Consider the following 25,154-nt stretch of genomic DNA (forward strand, 5'->3'; position numbering starts at 1 on the left):
TATACACACATATATATATATATCATATTATGGAAGTCACTGTCTACCAGCAACTATTTGGAACAACATGAGGATGAGTAATTGATGATAACATTTTCATCTTTTGGGTGAACTTTAACTATCCCCTTTAAAATAAATAAATAAATAAATAGTCTACCCCGGTTTGAAGCGCCGATGCCTCCGCTGATGCCCGATATCTGCCCGATCTCACGACAATTCATACATAAATTATTTACGAGGTGCCTAAATAGTCACTCGTACGATCTGGTACGATTTTTGCCAAATTTTATGTAGATTTGACGAGTTCCCCAATTCGTATGAATTCGTACGAATGACCAACGCCTAACACCGTCCCTAAACCTGTCACTGGGGTCTAGACAAATCGTACTAAACTGAATGAGTCGTAAAATAGTGCAAATTGGTCTTGAGATAGCGTATCTAGACCTGCTGTCATATATCATTTTTGTAGGCCTAAATGACTTTTATCAAGCTATATATAAAATAATAAAAAAGATATAGGCCTAAATAAAATAATAATGTTATTATTATTAGCCTAGTAGTAGTAGTAGTAATAGGCCTAATAAAACAGTTAGTAGCCTAACTAAAATCCATTATGAATTCCAGTAACGCTCTTGCGCCATTTTAATTTACAGTCGTTTTTGCACATAATTCTTCCACCCCATTATGTTTTTCCCTTGTTGTGAACCAGACTGAACGCCATAGACTCGCACTCGAATTTGCTCGTGCTTCAGAAGACGCGCTGCGAAGAGAAAGAGAACTATGAGTCAGTGCACAGAAGACACGAGAACAATTCGTTCATTTAAACATTCATTAAAAACGATTCATCCACGAACGAAACACGACTAGTGCTGTGCGTAAACTACACCCGGCTAGCGCTTCGCTCGTTAGTGACTGGCATTACCATAATCTGAGAAACACGCTTGTAAGAAGATGAAACGACAACCCCGATTTACGCTGATAACGAAACCACAGCATGCGAATTATCCATAATTCATGCGCCTTAAGGTCTTAAGTCTCGATGGGTGTAAGGATGCTGCTACACGTTGTCAATAATCAATAAAGCGTTTGAATGATCTCCTCTCCTCGTCTCCTCCCCGCAGACGCGCTGCGCATCATCCAGCGATCGCGCTCCCTCACTCCAGCACTCGCGCTTCCCAAGAGCGCGTCTTATGTGAGCTCAACGGACGCGTCATTTAACGCCAGCATCTCGGTCATTCATCCTAGGCAGAGCGAGGTAAACGCAGACGAGAGGAGGAGAGGAATACAGACACTTCACGTAGACAGAAACGCGAGACAAGGTCGACGCGGGCGCGTGTGTTTTGCGCTCTCTCCGCGCGTTGGATTGCAGGGGTCTTAAATCTGGAGGCGAGGACCCAGGGATGAGCCTGCTGTCGGGGGGCTTCGGCATGGCGGGCTGGGGGTCCTGTTGGGTTCTGATGCTGCTCGCGCTCTGGAGGCCCGGTGCCGCTTGTCCGGAGCTGTGCACATGCACCGGCGCGCGGATCTCGTGCGTGGATGCGGAGCGCAGCATTATGGCTTTTCCCATGCTACAGTCCGAGGCAGAGATGGAGAACATCACAGACATGTAAGCTGTGAAGAAGAGGTCACAGAAGATGATGCATGTTGTGTCATTCAATTAACTGCTTTGTGCGCAATTGCTTGATTTCTATGATGTATCCGGTTATCGGACTTGAATTAGGCTATTGTGCCAAAGTATGTGACCCTGGAGCACAAAAGCAGTCATAAGTAGCACGGGTATATTTGTAGCAATAGCCAACAATACATTGTATGGGTCAAAATGATCGATTTTTCTGTTTTATACCAAAATCATTAGGATATTAAGTAAAGATCATGTTCCATGAAGATATTTAGTAAATGTCCTACCGTAAATATATCAAAACTTAATTTCTGATTAGTAATATGCATTGCTGAGAACTTCATTTGGACAACTTTAAAGGCGATTTTCTCAATATTTAGATTTTTTTGCACCCTCAGATTCCAAATTTTCAAATAGTTGTACCTCGGCCAAATATTATCCTATCCCAGGGGTGCGCAAACTCGGTCTTGGAGGGCCGGTGTCCTGCAACTCCAAGTTAGCTCCAACTTGCCTCAACACACTTTCCTTTAAGTTTCTAGTATGCCTAGTAAGAGCTTGATTAGCTGGTTCAGGTGTGTTTAATTGGGGTTGGAGCTAAACTCTTCAGGACACCGGCCCTCCAGGACCCAGTTTGGACACCCCTGTCCTATCCAAACAAATACATAAATGGAAAGCTTATTTATTCAGCTTTCAGATAATGCATAAATAAATTAAAAAACCTGACCATTATGACTAGTTGTGTTGTCCAGGGTCACATTTATAAGTGCACTTAATTATTACTCAATTATAACTGCTGCAGTGCTGCTTCTCTTATGTTGACTGTTTTACACAAAAGCTATGAATCAGTCTGTCATTTTGATTGACTTTAATTAGGTATTTTGAAATCAGTTGCTGTTTAAATCACACTAGAGCTTAAGTGCATTTGTTTAAATTTTGGCCAGCAGAACAGGAACATTGTTACACTTCTATCTTTAAAAACATGACTTAATGTATTATACATAATGTTCATTAGTTAACTGCTTTAGTTACCATGAAGTAAGAATGAACAATACTTACTACATAATTTATTAATCTAAGTTAATGTTAGTTTCAGCATTTACTACGTTGTTAAAATCAATAGTTGTGCTTGTTAACATTAGTTAATGCACTGTGGATTAGCATGAACTAACAATGACTGTAACATTAACAAAGATACTGTAATAAATGTATTGTTCATTCATGTTAGTTAATGCATGACCTAACATTAACTTGTGGAACCTTACTGTAAAGTGTTACCAAAATGATTTAGATTGTTTACTACACACCATGGATCAAATAATGAATTAATTCAATTAAAAGATGAAGTATTTTTTGTGTGTTGGAATTTACCCTCGGAGACTCTTTTAGCGAGATTGTTCTTGTTGCTGCTTACAGATACATTGCAAATCAAAGCGGCTTCAAATCCATTAATGAAAAAGATCTCGACTCGTATCGCAACCTCAGAAACTTGTGAGTATAAAACGTGGAACAGCTTTTACGTTCTTTACGTCGTGAGATGGACATTTCTGACATCCGTGCTTGTGTTGTCCTGCAGAACTGTAACAAACACCAGGCTGGCATATATTTCCAGGCAGGCCTTTCAGAGCAACCCCAAACTACAATATATGTGAGTGTTTTGGTTGTGGCGAAGCTGGATAAAAAAAAGTTGAATCAAATTGAATATGTTTTGTTACATGCTTTTGTCAGTGCTGATCGTTGTGTTCTTTTACAGGAATCTCAAAGAGAATATTCTGTCTAATCTATCCTGGAGGACGTTTCGCCATTTAAACATTTCATACCTGTGAGTCTCTTTTATTGAAGATATATTACAGAATGTGGTTATTTTTGGTTGGCTTTGTTTTTGCTAATAGAAAAACAATGAATGCAGCAAATAATGCTTGCACACAATATACTATTAAACATTTATTTTACATAAAAATTCAAAAATATTTGATTGCATTTGCAAGGTTGTTGATCAATTTGGGAATTTTTGCAATCAATAGTACTACTGACATTCTCAAAAATATCGCCCGAGAAATCGGAATGTATTCATGTACACTGTAATGATATATGCTGATGATAATGTAGTGCTATCAGGTTACATGTAGAGTTATTTGTGCTCTTGGTGAGTGTTTTTGTACTGCATGCTTCACTGTCATGCTAAACGCGTGTCTTTGTGTGTTGCAGGTTGCTGGCAGGCAATCCTTTGCAGTGCATATGTGAAAACGTGTGGCTGAAGCAGTGGAGAGGAGAGGAGGCCGAGGACCTGCTGTGTGTGGAGGAGGGAGGAAAGAGGACAGCGCTGTCTACACTCACACTGCCGAACTGTGGTATGAGAAAGAAAAGATAAAGATAGAGGCCCCTTAACTAAAGATAAATGAGTAACATGAGCAAATGTTGTGTCAAACCTTGTAATTTCTAGTGCTGTTGCTCTGTATATAGTTCTGAAGGATCCTGAAGTTTAGTTTTAACAAGACCCCTGATCATTTCAGATCATTTAACAGTGTTTACAGCAAATTGCACCACAGATTGTTTTGTGAGCCTGTTACAAAGCTCTATAGATATTGTAACCAACATTACTGGAACCAGCATTAACCCATAGCTTGTAAACAAGTGCAGCGCAGTGTTGTATCCTATTTCACAGTGACGTGCATTACATTCACACTTTTAAATGACCGCAGCAAATGCTGTGTTTAATTTGAAAAGGTGAGAGAGGGTCAAAAATAGTCAGGAAAAATTCAATTGTGTCCGTTTTGGTGAAAAACAAACAAACAATCACACTTGAAATAGACCTGAGGGAAAGAGTTAAATAATAATAATAAACATATTTATGTATCTTTTACATATATATGAGGGTTTCATGTGTGTTTATCGGTGTTATTTTAATATTTATTTTATTTTAAGGGCCAATTCTCACGAATAACAAACCAATAACTACAACTTTTGATTCAATAAACTCCTAATTTGCTGCTTATTAATAGTTAGTAAGGTAGTTGTTAAGTTTCAGTATTGGGTAGGGTTAGGGATGTAGAATATTCTCATGCAGAATATGTGCTTTATAAGCACTACTAAACAGCCAATATGTTAATAATAGGCATGCTAATAAGCAACTAGTTAATAGTGAGAATTGGTCCCTAGTGTTACCATTTTATTTTTATTATTTATTTGTAGATATTTAGTTTTTATTTCGTTTTTGTATGTGCTTTGTCAGTTGTGTTATTTAAAAATATTTATTTATTTTATATTAGGTTTTATTTATTTTAAGTTTATTTTTATTTAAACTTATTTTATTTCAGTTAGATGCCAAGGCAACATTTCTAATTCTTTTTAGATAATTTACCTTTTTAATAATACCAACACTGTTCAAGCTATACCATGAATTGAATCTGTCAAAACTAGTTGTCAACTAGATGCATTTCAGTGATGAAGCAACTGACTAGAAAGACTTAACAGAACAATGTACTATGGCCGGGAGAACTAAGAATCAGCATATTTTAAAGGAAGCTTGTTATGATTTTACACATCTAATATTTAAGACTGAAGTTTAGTTTGTTTGGTAAGATGTGATTTGTCCAGGCTGTAGTTTTATGACTGCGGCTTGAGACGCGGATAATTATTGATCCAAAGATCAGCCTCCAGCCAGGCCTATTTTAAGCAATACCACAGCAGAAGGCCCTCGAGGGAGGAAGAGAGGACAAGAGAGCGAGGGAGGAAAAGGGAAAAATAGAGACAGACGGGGGGATCCCCAGAATGCAAAAACACTGAGACATTTAGCACTGAGCGTCTGCTGGCCTGTGGCCAATCGCTGTCTTTCTTTTGCTTTTTTGTTTTGTTTTTTGTGCCATGAAAGAAAATGAGCTGCTGCAGTGAATCGTTTCAATTTACCATCTAGAGGGACTAGATGAGATATTTTTTGCCAGTGTGGTTTAAACTAGAAAAAAGATGACAGAATTTTATTTTTTTTGGTGAACTATCCCTTTAAAGGAACAGATTTGGAGAAATGTAGCATTCCATTACTTGCTCACCAATAGATGCTCTGCAGTGAATGGGTGCCGTCAGAATAAGAGTCCAAACAGCTGTAGAAATGGATGTTTTTATCAGCTGTTTGGACTCTCATTCTGACGGCACCCATTCACTGCAGAGCATCCATTGGTGATGTTTTTATCAGCTGTTTGGACTCTCGTTCTGATGGCACCCATTCACTGCAGAGCATCCATTGGTGATGTTTTTATCAGCTGTTTGGACTCTCGTTCTGACGGCACCCATTCACTGCAGAGGATCCATTGGTGATATTTTTATTAGCTGTTTGGACACTCGTTCTGATGGCACCCATTCACTGCAGAGCATCCATTGGTGATGTTTTTATCAGCTGTTTGGACTCTTGTTCTGACGGTACCCATCCCATTCATTGGTGAGCAAGTGATGTAATGCTACATTTCTCCAAATCTGTTCCAATAAAGACACAAACTCATCTACATCTTGGATGGCCTGGAGGTAAAGGTTCGAAGTTGTAAATAAAACAAGGATTATTGGAATATATTTTACAAAAAAATATTCCAGTCTTTATACAAAGTACTTTAGAATTTCACATTTAATTCAATTACTTGCAGTTTCTTTGTGAAATTTACTAGCAAAAACATTTTCTTATTTCCGAGTGAAAATTGTTTTACAAATAAAACTTTTTTAGGGTATATTTTCATCAGATTTTAATTTTTGGGTGAACTATTCCTATAGGATAAAGAGTTGCTGAGTGAAAACGGTTTGTCTGGTCTGAACAGGCTGAAGGTCTGTGCTGTGTGTGATGGATGTTACAGAATCACTCCAAGATTAAGATAATAAGAAACCATACATGATTCTTATGAAATGATCAAAGCTGCGTGACCTGCAGTTTCCTGCAGAAGCAAGCGATGCCGTGGGACGCGGTGATAAGGGTGTCAGTTGTCGCAGCCTAGGAGCAGCTAGAGATAGAGATCTGATTTGGCTGTCTGTTCATGACAGAGCCGGTCAGAGCTGTCTGCACTCTTTGGCCTTGAATTTAGCGGGAGCTCCCGCGAGAACGGCATTCCTGTGATGCAGGCGGAGAAGCACAAGAGATCTGACTTCTGAGCTAAAATATGAATTATGAAAAAATATGAATTTTGTACACTTCAGTGTCAGTCTAAATAAGAAATAAAATTAGAACACAATTTAAAAGTCTTTTACTAATATAATAATATAACATAATATCATTAATATAATATAATACAGCTTGATTCTGAATATAAATCACAAAAAGGATTTTTTTTAACAGTTTGTCAAATGATTTGCAAAGAAAATGTCAAATGTATTTATGTCGAAATTAATTTGCTTTCATTAGATTTCTTTAAAAGGGATTACATTTCTGAACTAAAAGACCAAATGTCAGTGTCACTTTAAATATACCCTGAAAATAAGAAATAAAATCAGAGATTTCTGTAATTCTTTCAAAACAATATAATATAATGAAATATAATACAGACAGATTCTGAATATGCATAGATCACAAAAATGATGTAAGATGTTTAAAAAATTCAAGCGATTCCGTTTCTGAGCTAAAATATCAAATACATATCTCAGTGTCACTTTAAATATAGTCATTCAAAACAATATAATATACTGTTATGTACAGATAGATCAGATCTGTTTGTTCAGGCAGTCCGGTCAATATCCGGTATATGTATATTTATGGTGTATATTTGCATGTTTGCTGTAGTAAGGATGTAATCAACAGCGTGAGGCCAAGAAATACAACAACCCATCAGACACATATGCAGATATGCATAATAATGTGCCATTTATGTCATTCCATGCACATTATGTCCTGAATGGCAAACAAAAACTACTTCCGAAAAATCTGATTTTAATTGATTTCAAACCACATATGTATTGAGGACCTTTAGATATTTTTAAATAAAACCAATGAGACAATGGTAGTTATTAAGAACGAGATTTTTTCTTCTTGATTGTTAGTTAGTGTATGAACTGGTTTGTGGTGTGTTTTCTTTCTAGTTCTCCCCACTGTGACTCTGAAACCCACTAAAGTGACCATGCGGAACGGGTTAAACGTGACGCTGGTGTGCAACACCTCAGGAACGCCCACACCGACTCTGAACTGGACCACCTGCAAATTAAATTCAGCGTACGAGGTAAATCTAACCCTCATCTCAGATCTACAAAGTTTCAAATTGACAATTAAGTTGTCATTTTAAGTGGCTCTTGCATTTTTTTTCCCATTCTGATTCTCCTGATTTCAATTCTGAGAAAAAAAAATCTTAATTGGGAGATATAAGCTAATAAATATTATAAATATAATAAATTGTGAGAGAAAAAGTTGCAGTTACTTCTGTCATTTTTTTATTCCATCGCAAAAAAACAAACAAAAAAAAAACATAATTGCGAGATGTCAATTCAGAATTCAGAGAAGAAAAGTCAGAATTGCGAAAAAAAAAAAAAAAAGAGGTTCTGAGTTTATATCTATCACACTGAAAATACGATTCATTGAATTTACTAATTTTTTTACGGTAAGTGGTTGCAATCAATTTATTTTAGCTACATTTAAATAAACACATTTAGCTGAAAGTAGTCAACTAAATTTGTTTATTTAAATGTAGCTAAAATAAATTGATTGCAACCACTTACCTTATATCTAGTATCATTTTTTTTAAATCCAAACTGGGAGTTTATATCGCACAATTCAGAATTTTTTCTTGCGGTTCTGAATTTATATCTCAAAATTCTGACTTATTTTCTCGTAGTTCCAACTTTTTTCTTTAGAATTTCTCACAATTCTGAGGAATAAAGGCAGAACTGTGAGATGTAAATGTTGCAACTATCTTTTTACATGTTTTATTCCATGTCAGAAGCAAAAACAAAATGAAAATAAAAGATTGTGAGACATAAACTTCTGAAAAAGTCTGAACTGTGGGATAAAATGGCAGAAACAAGCTTCCATACAGACCGTGGATAGCCACACAATTTATTTTCTCTACAACAAATGAATATAGCAGAAATAAGTTTGCGATGTCTTGCCAGATTTGCTGCAAGAGGTAGTCAGCATACTTGCAATGACATTTTGACAAGGTTTCTGAGTGTATCATTAGGGAACTAGCTTTTTTCAGCCTTTAAACATTTTGATGATTCATTGTGAAAGTTATGCATTGTTAATGCCTTTCTTATTATGTGACATTTGCTTTAGAGTTTAACTGAGAAGATAGCTTGTAATTATTTTATCACATTTATAATAAGTGAAATATGGCATTTTTGTTGATTTTAACAGATTTTAAGGCTTTGATTTATGGAACAGGGCACAAAAACCTTAAAGTTAATATACAGTAAACAGTCATTTGCAAACCATTCTCTTAATGTGGCGTAACAGGATATTCACAAAAACAACAATGCGTGAATAGCTGTTGGTTAACATCATCCAAATGGTCGTCCGCCTAAGTGACGCCAACGGAAAAAGAAAGTAATTTCAGAGGAGTAGCAAATGATTGCATTTTGATTATAGACAAGTATTTTTTTCTTTGGAGTAGCATGCAAAAATGAATTGTGCACAATAAGGCTATAAGAATTCTGTAAATAGGGAGGAGTTGAATTGCATGTAGGCTTTAAATAGAAATGAGATTGACATTGCTGTAACTCACACCCGCAGCAGGAGCGCTCAGGTCAGATGTCAGAGTTTAGACTCGTGAATGTCTCTTCCCTGGACAACGGATGCAAAATGACCTGCAGGTCTGAAAACATGGTGGGAGAGGCTGAGGCCTCTGTGGATCTGGACATATTGTGTAAGTTACCAAGAGAATTATTGCATAAGACTGGCATAACTACTCATTTATACGGGAAATCACATTTATACATTTGATAATTTTTTTTATACACACTTATTGTTTTTAAAAGAGGTCTCTTATGTTCACCAAGGCTGCATTTGTTTGATTAAAAATACAGTAAAAACTGGAATATCATGAAATATTGCGATTTAAAATAATTGTTTTCCATACGAGTATTTGTCACAATTCGCTACTGTGAGGAGCACGGAGCGAGGAACGAGGAGACGTGGAGTAGACTTCAAACAAACTGACTTTAATTAACATCCAATGAAACCCGGAACACACACGTAGCGGGGTAAGACGAACATTCAAACCGGACAAACTCAGAAAGCACAGACAGGACCTTAAGTACATGGGGTAATTGACAACACACACCTGGGAGCAATCAAACACATCGGAAAACTAGGTCACGGAGAGCACATGGGGAGGGAAAACACAATAAGACAGGTCCATAACCCTGACATATCGGGTACGGGAGGTAACCTGGGAGGAGGCTTGGGAGGAGGACGGGCACCCGGGAGGGGGCCGGCAGACAGAGTCCAGGGAGGTGACGATGGAGGGAGGATCGGGAGAGGATCCGGAGGGCCAAGGCGAAGCAGATGGCGCCGGCGACTGACATGTAAGCGTGGATCCTGACTGAGGAGGAGGAGCCGAAGGGATGAAGGAGCCTGACGGAGCCGGAGGGACGAAGGCGCAGCCGGAGGAGTGGAGTCCCGGGAACACACACGTAGCGGGGTAAGACGTACATTCAATACCGGACAAACTCAGAAAGCACAGACAGGACCTTAAGTACATGGGGTAATTGACAACACACACCTGGGAGCAATCAAACACATCGGAAAACTAGGTCACGGAGAGCACATGGAGAGGGAAAACACAATAAGACAGGTCCATAACCCTGACATATCGGGTACGGGAGGTAACCTGGGAGGAGGCTTGGGAGGAGGACGGGCACCCGGGAGGGGGCCGGCAGACAGAGTCCAGGGAGGTGACGATGGAGGGAGGATCGGGAGAGGATCCGGAGGGCCAAGGCGAAGCAGATGGCGCCGGCGACTGACATGTAAGCGTGGATCCTGACTGAGGAGGAGGAGCCGAAGGGATGAAGGAGCCTGACGGAGCCGGAGGGACGAAGGCGCAGCCGGAGGAGTGGAGTCCCGAGGCGCAGGATGGTTGATGCCAGACCAAGGCGGAGCTGGAGGGACGAGGGAGCCCGGCTGAGCTAGTGGACTGCTGGGCCACGGCGGAAAGGAGGGAGCTAGGAGACATGGTGGAGCCGACGGGTCAACAGGCCAAGGCAGAGTCTGGGGTTTAGAGGCTGGAGGCAGAGTCAAGGGATATTCCAGCCACGGCGACGCTGGAGGATGGCAGTCGCGCAGTGCTGAGCCCTCTCTGGGCTAAACTCGGGGACTGGAACCCTCTCTGGGCTAAACTCTGGGCATAAAACTAATTTATTTTAAATCAAACACACGGGAAAACTAGGTCACGGAGAGCACATGGGGAGGGAAAACACAACCAGACAGGTCCATAACCCTGACAGTATTATTATAAAATGTAATTTATTTCTGTGATCAAAGCTGAATTTTCAGCAGCATTACTCCAGTCTTCAGTATCACTTGATCCTTCAGAAATCATTCTAATATGCTGATGGTGCTCAGGAAACATGATTATTATAAGTGAAAACAGTTTAATATTTTTGTGGAAACCATGATATGTTTTTTTTCCAGGATTCTTTGATGAATAGATAGATAAAAAGAACAAAATATATTTGAAATTTAAAACTTTTTACAACATTATAAATATCTTTACTGTCACTTTTGATCAATTTAATGCATCCTTGATTAGTATTAATTTATTTTAAATTAATAAATACATAAAGAAATCTATCTTACGACTTTGAACAGTTGTGTAAATCCACATTCTTTCATTTTTCGAGTTTCATTAAGCAAAAATTCAGAATTTTGTCAGGACAATTTGTACTTTTATAAGACTGTTGTTGATGATATGTAAAATTGTGCAGTCTTTTTGGGGCATTTTTGCAGCTTATTTTCAGTAAATGTTCTGAGCGGACTGTATTTTTATTTTATTTATTATTTTATTATTCATTTATTTTACTTGAATAGAGCTAAAAATCCTGTTATATTAATTTTAATCAATTCATTAGCAACAAGAAGTTCCTCAAATAATGCATTTCACGTATTCAAGTTGAATACTTCTTATTGAAATGCATTATTGCTTTACTATTATTAATGCTTGTATGCCATTTATTCTGTGTGTTTATCTGTGCCATTTATTTGGGATGCCAGTTCCACCTGTAATCAGCAAGCTGATGGATGCAGTCTCAGACCACCACTGGTGCATTCCCTTCAGCGTGTCGGGCAACCCAGAGCCTAAACTGAGCTGGTTATTAAACGGCAAACCCGTGGAGGAGGGTCCCTTTATCCGCACCATGGTCCACGATTACTCAGAGGGCGGGTACCACGGGTGCTTACACCTGGACAGTCCCACACACATCAACAATGGAAAATACTCACTGGTGGCCAGTAATACATACGGAGAGGACCGCAAGGCAGTATTTGCGCATTTCATGCACGAGCCTTGGAACGGTAAGCTGAAATTTGCATGCAACCAAATCAAAACAATTACAGTAAATGTGACTACAGTGTCTGAAAAGTTGCATTGTTTGTTTCCTTTTCCATGCTTATCCATTAGAATCAGTTACTGATCCACTGTATTATGGTGAGTCTCTTTTAAGAGTTCATCATCAAATTATAGAATAATGTCAGTAATCATCATAGTCATAGTTGACCAAAAATTTAGATTTTGATATCATTTATTTGCCATTTTAAACCCATAAGACTTATTTCTTGTGTTCCACGAAAAAAAAAAAAAAAGGCATATGGGTTTTAATCAAGTTAGATGTTGTTAACAAAATGTAGATTTTTGCGTTAGCCTTCCATAGTTAGTCATTTATTAAGTAATACATGTATTATTATAATGTTATTAAGTCTTCATTACAAGAATAAGTCATTAAAATGTTTCTTCTTCTTCTGTTTCTCTTTTTGTGTGTGAGATCCCACTACAGGTATGAACAAAACACACATGAACATGCACATTATAGATCTGTAGTCTAAAAGCACATGTATCTTAGTGTTTCCTCTCGTACTAACAGATGACACTCCTCTTGGACCGCCTGAGGGCAAAGTCGCTGTGAGTAAAATTCTGTTATTTGTGTAGTTTCTGTTGAGTTTTTCTTGCGTCAAAATAATAATATAACATGTCTGTTACGTTTGTATGTAGTATGATTTTATACACAATACAAAGTGGAGTGCCTAAAACCCATAAACCGGGGCAAAATCATTATTACACACACTCTCAAGTAGCTCATTCCTCTTATAAAATGACAGCAATATGACAAATGACACTGATGCGTTTAAATAGTTTCTTTTATTAATATTAATAATTGGATTAAAGTCCTGTTTGTGTTTGGCAAACAATGGAGCGTCTAGCCACATTGATATAAAACGTGTGTTCAGTGGAGTACGTTTAATCATCGTTTTACAACAGCTTCAAATGTATTTCATCAAAATTCACAATCTGAGCTTTTAATACATTTCATTACATCACACTTATAAAAATGGATCATAAAATTAAAAGGCAAGGCAACATGATGCATTCAGATTTTTCAGTCTTCTCAATGTTGTCTTAATGATTATACTAAGCGACCCTACATTGTTTTGTCAATTTGAATTTATTTCGTTCACAAAATAAAAAAATGCCTAATTTAAGTAGTTGTTCAGCAAATTTTCAGTTAGTAACACAATAAGTTGATTTATTGTTTTAATTTCTGTGTGTGTGTGTGTGTGTGTATATACAGTGGGTACGGAAAGTATTCAGACCCCCTTAAATTTTTCACTCTTTGTTATATTGCAGCCATTTGCTAAAATCATTTAAGTTCATTTTTTTCCTCATTAATGTACACACAGCACCCCATATTGACAGAAAAACACAGAATTGTTGACATTTTTGCAGATTTATTAAAAAAGAAAAACTGAAATATCACATGGTTCTAAGTATTCAGACCCTTTGCTCAGTATTTAGTAGAAGCACCCTTTTGATCGAATACAGCCATGAGTCTTTTTGGGAAAGATGCAACAAGTTTTTCACACCTGGATTTGGGGATCCTCTGCCATTCCTCCTTGCAGATCCTCTCCAGTTCTGTCAGGTTAGATGGTAAACGTTGGTGGACAGCCATTTTTAGGTCTCTCCAGAGATGCTCAATTGGGTTTAAGTCAGGGCTCTGGCTGGGCCATTCAAGAACAGTCACAGAGTTGTTGTGAAGCCACTCCTTCATTATTTTAGCTGTGTGCTTAAGGTCATTGTCTTGTTGGAAGGTAAACCTTAGGCCCAGTCTGAGGTCCTGAGCACTCTGGAGAAGGTTTTCGTCCAATATATCCCTGTACTTGGCCGCATTCATCTTTCCCTCGATTGCAACCAGTCGTCCTGTCCCTGCAGCTGAAAAACACCCCCACAACATGATGCTGCCACCACCATGCTTCACTGTTGAGACTGTATTGGACAACCATCACTGCAGCCCTCCACCAGTCGGGGCTTTATGGCAGAGTGGCCCGACGGAAGCCTCTCCTCAGTGCAAGACACATGAAAGCCTGCATGGAGTTTGCTAAAAAACACCTGAATAAGATTCTCTGGTCTGATGAGACCCAGATAGAACTTTTTGGCCTTAATTCTAAGCGGTATGTGTGGAGAAAACCAGGCACTGCTCATCACCTGTCCAATACAGTCCCAACAGTGAAGCATGGTGGTGGCAGCATCATGCTGTGGGGGTGTTTTTCAGCTGCAGGGACAGGACGACTGGTTGCAATCGAGGGAAAGATGAATGCGGCCAAGTACAGGGTTATCCTGGACGAAAACTTTCTCCAGAGTGCTCAGGACCTCAGACTGGGCCGAAGGTTTATCTTCCAACAAGACAATGACCCTAAGCACACAGCTAAAATAATGAAGGAGTGGCTTCACAACAACTCTGTGACTGTTCTTGAATGGGCCAGCCAGAGCCCTGACTTAAACCCAATTGAGCATCTCTGGAGAGACCTAAAAATGGCTGTCCACCAACGTTTACTATCCAACCTGACAGAACTGGAGAGGCTCTGCAAGGAGGAATGGCAGAGGATCCCTAAATCCAGGTGTGAAAAACTTGTTGGGTCTTTCCCAAAAAGACTCATGGCTGTATTCGATCAAAAGGGTGCTTCTACTAAATACTGAGCAAAGGGTCTGAATACTTAGGACCATGTGATATTTCAGTTTTTCTTTTTTAATAAATCTGCAAAAATGTCAACAATTCTGTGTTTTTCTGTCAATATGGGGTGCTGTGTGTACATTAATGAGGAAAAAAAAATTACTTAAATGATTTTAGCAAATGGCTGCAATATAACAAAGAGTGAAAAATTGAAGGGGGTCTGAATACTTTCCGTACCCACTGTATATATATATAGTCGCACAAACCTCCAGAATGGTGACAATCAACAAATGTAGAAAGATGAGCTCTTTACAACACAACAAATAACTAACAATAATTACAAAACAAGATGTTTAAATAAAGTCAGCAAACAGCATTTATTCATATTACTTTACTCATGCTGCAGTGCATTCTGGGAACTCACAAACCTTTAACATTTCAGCAGTATGAAATTCTTTATTCAGAAACTGTGTTTGACTATTTGGGGGAATTCTGTTGGTCTGACATGGGTTTTTATGTAGAAAATTAAGTTTCTTATTGTATTTGGTAAACTGAAAAATAAGTAGCTTTTTTTTACAACGTAGAAAGAGATTTCTGTCATGACAACTCTCTGAGTTTAGCATGTAGCATATACATGCCTATTGTATTGTGTTTGGTCTTGGCGGAATAGATCTGCTTCGAGACTTGCTACTGCCTATACATTCACAGACATGCTGTTGTGAGCATGTAGAAATATTGCTGCTGCACATGAAATAACTCCCATATATACAGTAAATACATTAAATCACCCCGTAGCAGATCTATACAGGTGGAGCTGGGGAGGCGGAGGGTCCTGAAGCGCACTGCAACTGCTACAGCAAGCATTAGTCGAGTATTTGAATGCTGAGCAGCTCATTGACTGCTGATGCGAAAGAAACCAATCAGCTGCTCCATGTGAATAGATGTGATTATATCAGATTGAGTTAGAACCTATTGGCCAGCGCCATCTAGACTTTCATGACAAACATTGTATTTGTTAAGCCATATGTTTGTGACCTCTAGATGCCCAATCAGTTTTTAGCACTGTAAACTCTGAAAACCCATAAACTAAATCACTTGTGTAAGAGAAAATTGCCTTAAGGAAAAGGTCTTTTATTCTCAGAGTGCATGTTTTTCTCCCAAATGTGCTTGAAGCTTTGAATGTTGGTTGAAGACTCTTCGTTCTGCTTGTAGGTGTACGTGGTCGTGGGAATTGCGGCGGTCACATTCACAGGCTTCATCTTGATGCTCGTCATTCTGAAGTTTGGACGGAACTCAAAGTTTGGAATCAAAGGTAAGCACCTCTCAGCTCTACCCGCGTACTCTGCCAAAGCTTCATTACGGACTGTAGCTCTGGAAAGACGCATTGTTCTGGGCAGAATAAGTGGGTTTTCTTTTGTGATAAAGAGGAATGCTAAAGGAAGGCTGTGCTTCTACTCTAATGAGCTCTACTAATTACTAATGCACACCTAATCTACTATAACATGTGTTTCTCATATAAAGAATATTAAAGTGCACACTAATATTGAATCACCTTTATTAACTATAGATGACTACTAAAGTGTTTTCGTTCATTCTCATTTGTCTCTGCCAATGGTTTGTGCCATGCGTCTTGACTAAATGACTTCTCATAGGGAATAAACATGTGGATTGTGTTTTGGAGGGGTGAATGTTTCATTGAGTGTGTTTGTTTAGAAGATATATCCATTTTCTTGAGAAAATTATGAAAGTGCAGTTGTTGCTGTCGCAATGCTAGTTGCCAAATCATTGCTGTACAGTGCTTAAGGTGCTCTGAGAAGTTTCTGTTCTATCTCTGTGGTTGCTAGGGTGTTTTGAGTGGTTGCTAGGTGATTGCTTACTAGCCTGAGTCAAAACAACTCAATCACGAGTCTCTGGGATTTTCTGGTCACTAGATATGGCTTGGGTCGCTAATTTAATAGAAACCTAAGAATTAGTTTTTGCCCATTTCATCCTCCAGCAGGCAGAAATTGTAAGTTCAATTGCTAAAAGTAAATTTTGTGAATTTGAAATAGGAATAATGGTGGTTAAGGGACGGTGTAAAAAGTCCACACATCGCATTTAAAGGGTTAGTTCACCCAAAAATTTAAATTAGGCTGTGTTTTACCCACCCCCGAAGCATCTTAGGTGTATATGACTTTCTTCTTTCAGACGAATCCAGTCGGAGTTATATTAAAAATTGTCCTGGCTATTCCAAGCTCTATCATTGCAGTCAGCGGTGTTGCAGTTGAACAGTCCACAAGTCATCAAATAAAGCTCACACATTCATAATAAAACATGTCTCACACGGCTCCGGGGGATGAATAAAGGCCTCCTGTAGCGAATCCATGAGTTTTTGTGAGAAAAATATCCATATTTCAAACGTAATAAACACTTTTCTCTCACTTCCGCTGACTGTCATACACTGAAGCCGTTCCGGCGGATGACATAAGACGTCAGCGTTGCTATAGACCAAGAAGACACTGGTTTTCCTTTGCTAAAGTAAGGAAACTTTGCTTCCTTTGCTCCTATTAAACAAACTCGCGAGACTAGCATATCTCAGAGGCGCGCGTGCTGCACATACGTGCTGCGTCATCCGCCAGAACGGCTTCTGCATATGAAGTGAGAGAAAAGTGTTTATTATATTTGAAATATGGATATTTTTCTTACAAAAACACATGGATTCGCTACAGGGGGCCTTTATTCATCCCCCGGAGCCGTCTGCGGCACGTTTTATTATGAATGCGCGCGCTTTATTTGACGACTTGTGGACTGTTCAACTGCAACACCCGCTGACTGCAGTGATAGAGCTTGGAATAGCCAGGACAATTTTTAATATAACTCCGACTGGATTCGTCTGAAAGAAGAAAGTCATATACACCTAAGATGCTTCGGGGGTGAGTAAAACACAAGCTAATTTTCATTTTTGGGTGAACTAACCCTTTAAACGAATCCACAGTTGACAGATGACAGCAATGACAGTCACACGTCGTTTCATGACGACACTGCCGTTATTTTTACAACAGGGTACTGTAAGTATAGCTGATAATAAGCTGTCTGCACATACAAGTTGTTTTTCGGAGGAGGGCAGTCTCGAACATCATTAAATGTGTGCACATCTTTAGGGATTTGTTCAAATCTCTAACCCTGAGCAGTATTAAGCGTTAGCAATTAATCTCCGCACATTCTCTGTAATTTACTAATTAACCTCTGCAGCAGATTTTCGTTTGGACGCTTGAACGTTAAGCCGGCTGGTCTTTTTTTTTCACTTGAACGAGTGTTTGCATTTGTCTTGGCTCCTGACAGCTTGATAGTTAGTTGGTCTGAGTGAGAGCGTGTGATTGTTTTTGTGGTTTCTCTGAGAGGAAGTGTCGAGTTAGACATCCTGAGGGGCTTATTTTCGCACACTGTGGTCTTGAGTGCGTGAAAGTGCCTCCTTGGTTGTCCACAAGGACGAAATACATGATTACTCACCTATATGAAGGTTTCGTGCTACATGTCTATATTGTTTTGGTTCTAATCATGCTTTCAATGCTCCTATTTAGCATTTTTCTACATTAAAATTACATCATAAGAATCACATTTTGAGTGAAAACGTTCTAGATTTCTGATCCCAGATTTCCAGTGTGTTTCCACTGTAGATGCACACACAAATGCAGTGTCTCACAGTAGTGTATAGAAAAGACAGATGAGAGGAAGTGGAGTGGGAATGGAAGGAGGTGAAATTGTAGCCCTCAGGTTCAGGAAGTGAGGCTGTCTGCAAAGATGCAGAGAGAGAGAGAGAGTCAGCAACCTTCTGCTTATCAATGATTCAGAGGCCAGGTATCAGTTTTCTCTGGTTTGGACGAATAAAAAAAAATCAATAAAGCTTGTCAAGGTCAGAAGTATCATCAGTCCTGGACTCGTGGCACTTTGCTTAACAAACTAAAGGTGCACCTCAATCACTATTCCACAATTCTCCTCTCTCCACCGTCAGACGAGAAGCTTTTTATAGGAATGTTCCTGCAGGCGCTTCCTTCAAAGTACTTTGAACTCAACTTTAACTGACCAAGAACATGTTATAATATGTAATAATGTTATAATAATGTATTTACTGTATAATAGAAGTCTTTAGGGCAAGGCTTTGCATCGGAAAAAAGTTAAAAACACACTGTTTTTCACATGTAGCCAGCCACATGTGAAAGGTTTATGGTTTTTTTATCGTGAAGTGTTGCCGGAATTAATTTTATTGGTAACCTAGAATAGCAAGTCCAACTTTTCCCACTAGAAAGTCTGCCACAAAACATAACCGTTACTAGGGTGTGAGTAGATTATATGAAAACATAAAAATGAAATGCTAATTGTTTAAATGTAAAATAGTAATTGCCATGAGATTGTGTTGGCATGTACACCACTACAATATGAATTTACAGCTAAGCTAACACATTTTCATACAGAAGAAGTCATTTAAGTGCTTTAACCAAAAAAAAACAAGCTGCATAATTCTGTGTTTAAAGCATCTGATACACTTGCCTTATAGACTTCCATTATTAGAGCATTACTGTAAAAGCAGTTTTTTCTTGATTTTACAAACTGAAGCATGAGTCAAAATGAGTTTCTGTGATAGTTACTATAGATAAAGCTTACCTTCTTTTGAGTACAGAACATTGCTTTAAGAAACGCGAAATACTAGATCATTAATCTTGTTACTGTAAAACAAATATACTATTTAGGTTCTAAATAAATAAGCTCACATTATCTTAAACTACCATGACTCAGTGTCACTGATCTATATGAGGCAGTGGATGTTGGATTTATTGAGTGCAGTAGCACAGTAAAAATCCAGGTCAAGGTCACATTACAGTGTTTCTGAGCGCACTGATGCTTCATTATTGTGAAGAGAGCATTCAATATTCAAGTGCATTCAAGCATTCAAGCGCATGACCGTTATGGGATGAGCAAGGTGGCAATGGCCTTTATAATGTCAATACACATTCAATAACACAATTTAGCGATGATAAATGAGATGCACACTATTGTTTAAATAAAAAAAGGTTATAATGAGACATTTACAATGAAAGCGATTTCTGCCAAGGTTTTAGCAGTGCCTTCACAACATGTAAACATTATGGACGTGAACATGATTTTAGTGTTAAAAATGCATGTACTATATTATTTTATTTCTTTGTAAAGTTAAATCCAATTTTACAAATGACCATAAATATTAAAATCAGTGTTATTTTTGTATTATTGTTATATTATTTAATTTTACTTCATTTTTAATAATTTCCTTTTATGTTAATATTTTTAGTTTTTATTATAGTATTAGCTTAAATCATTTTTCATGCGCTTTTGTCATTTTTATTAGTTTGATTTAATATTTCTGTTTAGCTTTCATTTTTATTGCAGTTGTACCTTTAGTACTTTTAATTCTTCATCTTATTTCTGTTCATTTCCATTGTTCAAGTTTTGTTTAGATTTAAGTTTTTCCATCTCATATTTATATTTAGTTTTTATTTCAGATTTGTTTCAATTGCATAAATAAATAAATTTTGTTAACAACAACAACAACAACACTGAAGTCAAAGTGCCTGAACAAAACGTAAACATTAATTTTTTTAAAGAAAACAAGCAGTGAGTCAGAATTATTTTTGAGTAATCAACATTATGCCACAAATGCTGTCGATTGATTGTAACTTATATTTAGTTTGCCTAGCATTCATATAACATTCCCCTAGCATTCATATTACTATGTGATTACATGGTAGTTACTAAGTAATTACAACATATAACTAAAGTTACATTTGTGGATCTGCTTGTAATTATACATTTTAATAATTACTATATTAATAACATGTATTATGTGTAACGGGCACTGTAATATATGATATGCCTTTTTTCATTATTTTTCATTCATTTCAAATGTCATTATATTGCTAGTGGTATGTTGGTCAGGAAAGGGTTAAACGGCTCATTTTGTTGAACTCTTTAAGACGAACAGAATAAGCCCTGATTGAGCGCTATAAAAACTGTCATTACTGAATGGCAACTTCTGTCTGTCATTCAGAGTGCATCGGCTCTTCAAGCATGTGTGTGTGTGTGTGTGTGAGAAGAGCTTGGGGGTGGACCTGCCTTCCCACCACATGCACTGTTGCCATAGTTACAAGCGTCATAGTTACTCTGTTCCAACGATGAATCATTCTCACAGAGCATGAATCACCATTAGCTGAGATCACACACACACACACACACACACACATTCACTTGTGTGACATGCACATCACGCATAAATGTACGTGTTACAGTTATATATTTGTAGCAGTAAATGCAGGTATATAAGAAGGATTGTGTGGTGAAAACGCAACACTATGAATATGAATATGCCAGTTTCACATACAGGCAAGTTTATTCTGTAAACCCTCGTCTGCTTCAGGATGTATTTATTACTGAGAGATCCAGTGCTGTCTGGGGGTGGACCTGCCTTCCCACCACATGCACTGTTGCCATAGTTACAAGCGTCATATTTACTCTGTTCCAACGATGAATCATTCTCACAGAGCATGAATCACCATTAGCTGAGATCACACACACACACACACACACACACATTCACTTGTGTGACATGCACATCACGCATAAATGTACGTGTTACAGTTATATATTTGTAGCAGTAAATGCAGGTATATAAGAAGGATTGTGTGGTGAAAACGCAACACTATGAATATGAATATGCCAGTTTCACATACAGGCAAGTTTATTCTGTAAACCCTCGTCTGCTTCAGGATGTATTTATTACTGAGAGATCCAGTGCTGTCTTCTCTCCGGTTAGAGATCATTGGGGTAGTACAACCGAAATGCACCAATAAAGCATAACATTGTTTTTATGAAGTTGATACATAAGGTCAAATCTGAAAACTGGCTGGGAAAAAGATGTACCTTTCAGTACAGATCAGTTTGTTCAGTTTCAGTTTTTTCCCCCTGGTTTTAACTGGCTCATGGAGCATTTTGTTATTAATGTTGAGTGTTTGCTCCATAAAATTGTAACCATTATAACTCCCTCCAGGGACAATTATGCCTGTTTCAGCATGGTAAGCGTACTCTAGCTAGTGGCCACTTAAATGTCATAAATGTTATGTGACGTAATTAATATTTATGTGCTCTTCCCCAACACACAGTTTTAAGATTTAAATTAGTCAACCACAAGCAACTGTATTTTCAAGGTTTGTTCACTTTACAGTAAGTTTGTTCCAGTTGTTAACATTAGTTAACATGAACTAACAATGAAAACTACTAGCAATGAAAAAAAAATATTAAAATCAAGTTTTATCTATTAATGTTATTTAATGGTCTTGAGCTAACATGAACTAGCAGTGAGTAGTACTTTTATTAATTAACGTTAACAAAGATGAATAAATACTAAAATAAAATAACAATTGCTCATTGTTAATATTAGTTAATGCATTAATTAACGTTAACTAATGAACCACCTTATTGTAAAGGGTTACCACTAAAACTAAAATTATAACTGTTAAACAATTGTTGTTGTTAACTGAAATAAAATAATTATAAAAATAAACAAACTAATATTAAATAAATGAAATACACTTTTAAAAACTTAAAGTATTAAACATTAGAAATGTTGCCTTGGCAAGTAACTGAAATAAAATAAGCCAAAGTACTAAAATTACTAAGATTAAAACGGAAATAAAATAAATTAAAGCTAAATAGAAATAAAAAAACAACAGAAATTTTAAAATAATAAAAACAGACACTTTGTTTTAAGGGCCAGTTCTCGCTATTAACAAACCATTAACTATGACTTTTGCCTCAATAAACTCCTAATTTGCTGCTTATTAATAGTTAGTAAGGTAGTTGTTAAGTTTAGGTCTGTCTCTGTCAGGAAGAGATGCATTAACGAGAACACTAGTGTGCTATTTATGGAGGCTATATCTTTAACACCAAGCATTTCTGCAGACTCTGTTGATCTTCTCCTTGATTCCTTTAACTCAAAAGTTAAGAATGTTATTGATGACATTGCTCCTTTGAAAGTCAGCAAGAAGACTGGCAGACAGAAATCAGCTTGGAGAAAATCAACAGCAGTTCAGAGTATGAAAAGACAATGCAGAAAAGCTGAGCGGATGTGGCGGAAGACGAAACTTGAAATCCACTATAGCATATATAAAGACAGCCTTCGTACTTTCAATGTGGAACTAGGCAAAGCTAGACAGTCATTCTTCTCAAACCTTATAAACAGTAACTTAAACAACACTCGCACTCTTTTTGCTACTGTTGAGAGACTGACAAACCCCCCAAGTCAGATTGCCAGTGAAATGCTCTCCGACAGCAAATGCAATGAGTTTGCTTCCTTCTTTTCTGAAAAGATCAATAATATCAGAAAGGCAATTAGCACATCCCTAAGTTATGCAGAGGTCAGACAGATTCGATTACAATTTCAAAAAGAAGTTACCATGTCTGCTTTTGAAGCAATTGATAGCAAAATTTTGGAAGAAATAGTACAGCACCTTAAATCATCAACAATTAACAGTTGGATGTGCGAGAACCTTCTTCAGTTAAACAAAGAAAAAACTGAAGTCATTGCATTTGGAAACAAAAATATAAACAAAATAAATGAATAGATAAAAATAAAAGCTAGTTCAAAATAATTAACACTTTTAATAATAATAATAATAATAATTCTAAATGGTCAATGCCTGTTGCATTCGAGCTCTTGTTAAGGTTGGTAGCTGTTTTGTGCTATGTTGAGAAATGTAGGCTGGAATTTGGAGTGTGGATAGTGCTTGACTAAGTTTAACAGCTTTTTGGCTCATGACTTCATTCTTTCATGCTAAAGCACTAGGATTACTAACTATATCCCTCATCTATATGTCTGCCACTCTACCACTAGATACTAATAACATTCTAGCAGTTTGATTATAATGACGCATTCCAAAAATCTGGAACAGTTTGAAATCATCTTTTTAAATATATAATATTTTAAAATATTTTCCTTTTTCCTTTTTTATTAATTAATTTATTATTATACATTTCAGCTGCCAATGTTTTATATATTTTCTTGATTCTTTATGTTTTATTGTGTTGCTCTGTCTTATTTGTTGGTTTCATCATGTTAATGTTGTGTTGTGTTTTTTATGTTCTGTTGTGTTGTTTTGGCTTCTTTTTAGGTTTTGTTTTATTTCACAATGTTCCCGTCGAGGTTGTGGCGAGATAAGAATGACTCTGGTCACACCAGACTGAACTGGACCAAGAACTTGTGGCCGACCACACCTGCAGCTGCCAAGTCATCTAGCCAATCAGATAGCTCGTTTTAGACAGGCCGGATTCTTATTGGTTGCTGCAGAAGAATGGTTCTCTATCTAACCCGGTCTGCAGCAGTGGGGAACGGTGTGATCTGGTCTCGTGCTTTTGCTGAGTGGAATAACTGGGTGGGTTTGTAAGCTGCTAGAATCTGTGTCAGTGGGCAAATGAACCTGCGATGCTTTAAGACAGAAGCACAGATTGCACCCAAATGGAGTCGTTCATAAATGAATCATGCCAGATGGGCCTTTTTTCACCCTGTTCACACATTTAATGAGCAGATAGCAAAATGACAGCTGAACCATAAAGATTTGCACGCACTGAAAACACACACGCATATGTGCGAAACGAGACAGTGTGCTCATTTTAACAAAACACTGATATGTACGGGACACAGCGTCGTCTTCTACCTTTCATATTTGTTTATGGTAAAAATGCGGATAAAACACTTTTAATATATTTTTGGATTGTGCATATTTGTTGGCCTATTAGTATACACACTATTACGAAAATAATATCAGATGACACTCAGGTTATTCATTTCACTTGAGGCAGGAAATCTGATTTACCAATTAAATAGAGGATATTCTTAAAGGGATAGTTCACCCAAAAATGAAATTGGCTCAAAATGTACTCTGAAGGCATTCAAGCTGTAGATGAGTTTGTTTCTTCATCAGATTTTAAGAAATTTAGCATTACATCACATGTTCACCAATGGATGCTCTGCAGTGAATGGGTGCCGTCAGAATAAGAGTCCAAACAGCTGATAAAAACATCACAATAATCCACAAGTAATCCACACCACTTCAGTCCACCAGTTAACATCTTAAGCAAAAAGCTGCATGTTTGTAAGAAACAAATCCATCATTAAAGGGATAGTTCACCCAAAAATGAAAATTGGATTTTTATCTGCTTACCCCCAGGGCATCCAAGATGTAGGTGACTTTGTTTCTTCAGTAGAACACAAACGAAGATTTTTAACTCACACCGTTGCAGACTGTCAGTCTTATAATGGAAGTGAATGGGAATCACAGCTTTGAGAGTCAAAAAAACATACATAAACAAAACCAAATTAAACCCTGCTGCTCGTGACGATACATTGATGTGTAAAGAC

General features: G+C 37.6%; 1 protein-coding gene across 2 annotated transcripts in view; it reads left to right on the top strand.

Annotated features, from left to right (window-relative positions):
• The first annotated feature begins 990 nt into the window (after positions 1-990).
• The window catches only part of ntrk2a (neurotrophic tyrosine kinase, receptor, type 2a), a 55,964-nt gene continuing 31,800 nt past the window's right edge, over positions 991-25,154 (top strand). Inside the window, exons 1-12 of one of the 2 annotated variants that reach the window (XM_016235275.1) lie at positions 991-1,606; positions 3,032-3,106; positions 3,192-3,263; positions 3,369-3,437; positions 3,824-3,966; positions 7,664-7,800; positions 9,306-9,438; positions 11,784-12,083; positions 12,190-12,216; positions 12,551-12,562; positions 12,650-12,687; positions 15,944-16,043. In XM_016235275.1, the coding sequence (XP_016090761.1) occupies positions 1,401-1,606; positions 3,032-3,106; positions 3,192-3,263; positions 3,369-3,437; positions 3,824-3,966; positions 7,664-7,800; positions 9,306-9,438; positions 11,784-12,083; positions 12,190-12,216; positions 12,551-12,562; positions 12,650-12,687; positions 15,944-16,043 (1,312 nt within the window). In that variant the 5' untranslated portion in view covers positions 991-1,400. The remainder of the gene's footprint in view (positions 1,607-3,031; positions 3,107-3,191; positions 3,264-3,368; positions 3,438-3,823; positions 3,967-7,663; positions 7,801-9,305; positions 9,439-11,783; positions 12,084-12,189; positions 12,217-12,550; positions 12,563-12,649; positions 12,688-15,943; positions 16,044-25,154) is intronic. The other variant, XM_016235276.1, reaches the window with a different exon arrangement.

This window comes from Sinocyclocheilus grahami, unplaced genomic scaffold, assembly GCF_001515645.1.
Source record: "Sinocyclocheilus grahami isolate Dianchi unplaced genomic scaffold, SAMN03320097.WGS_v1.1 scaffold465.1, whole genome shotgun sequence".
Taxonomy (NCBI): domain Eukaryota; kingdom Metazoa; phylum Chordata; class Actinopteri; order Cypriniformes; family Cyprinidae; genus Sinocyclocheilus; species Sinocyclocheilus grahami.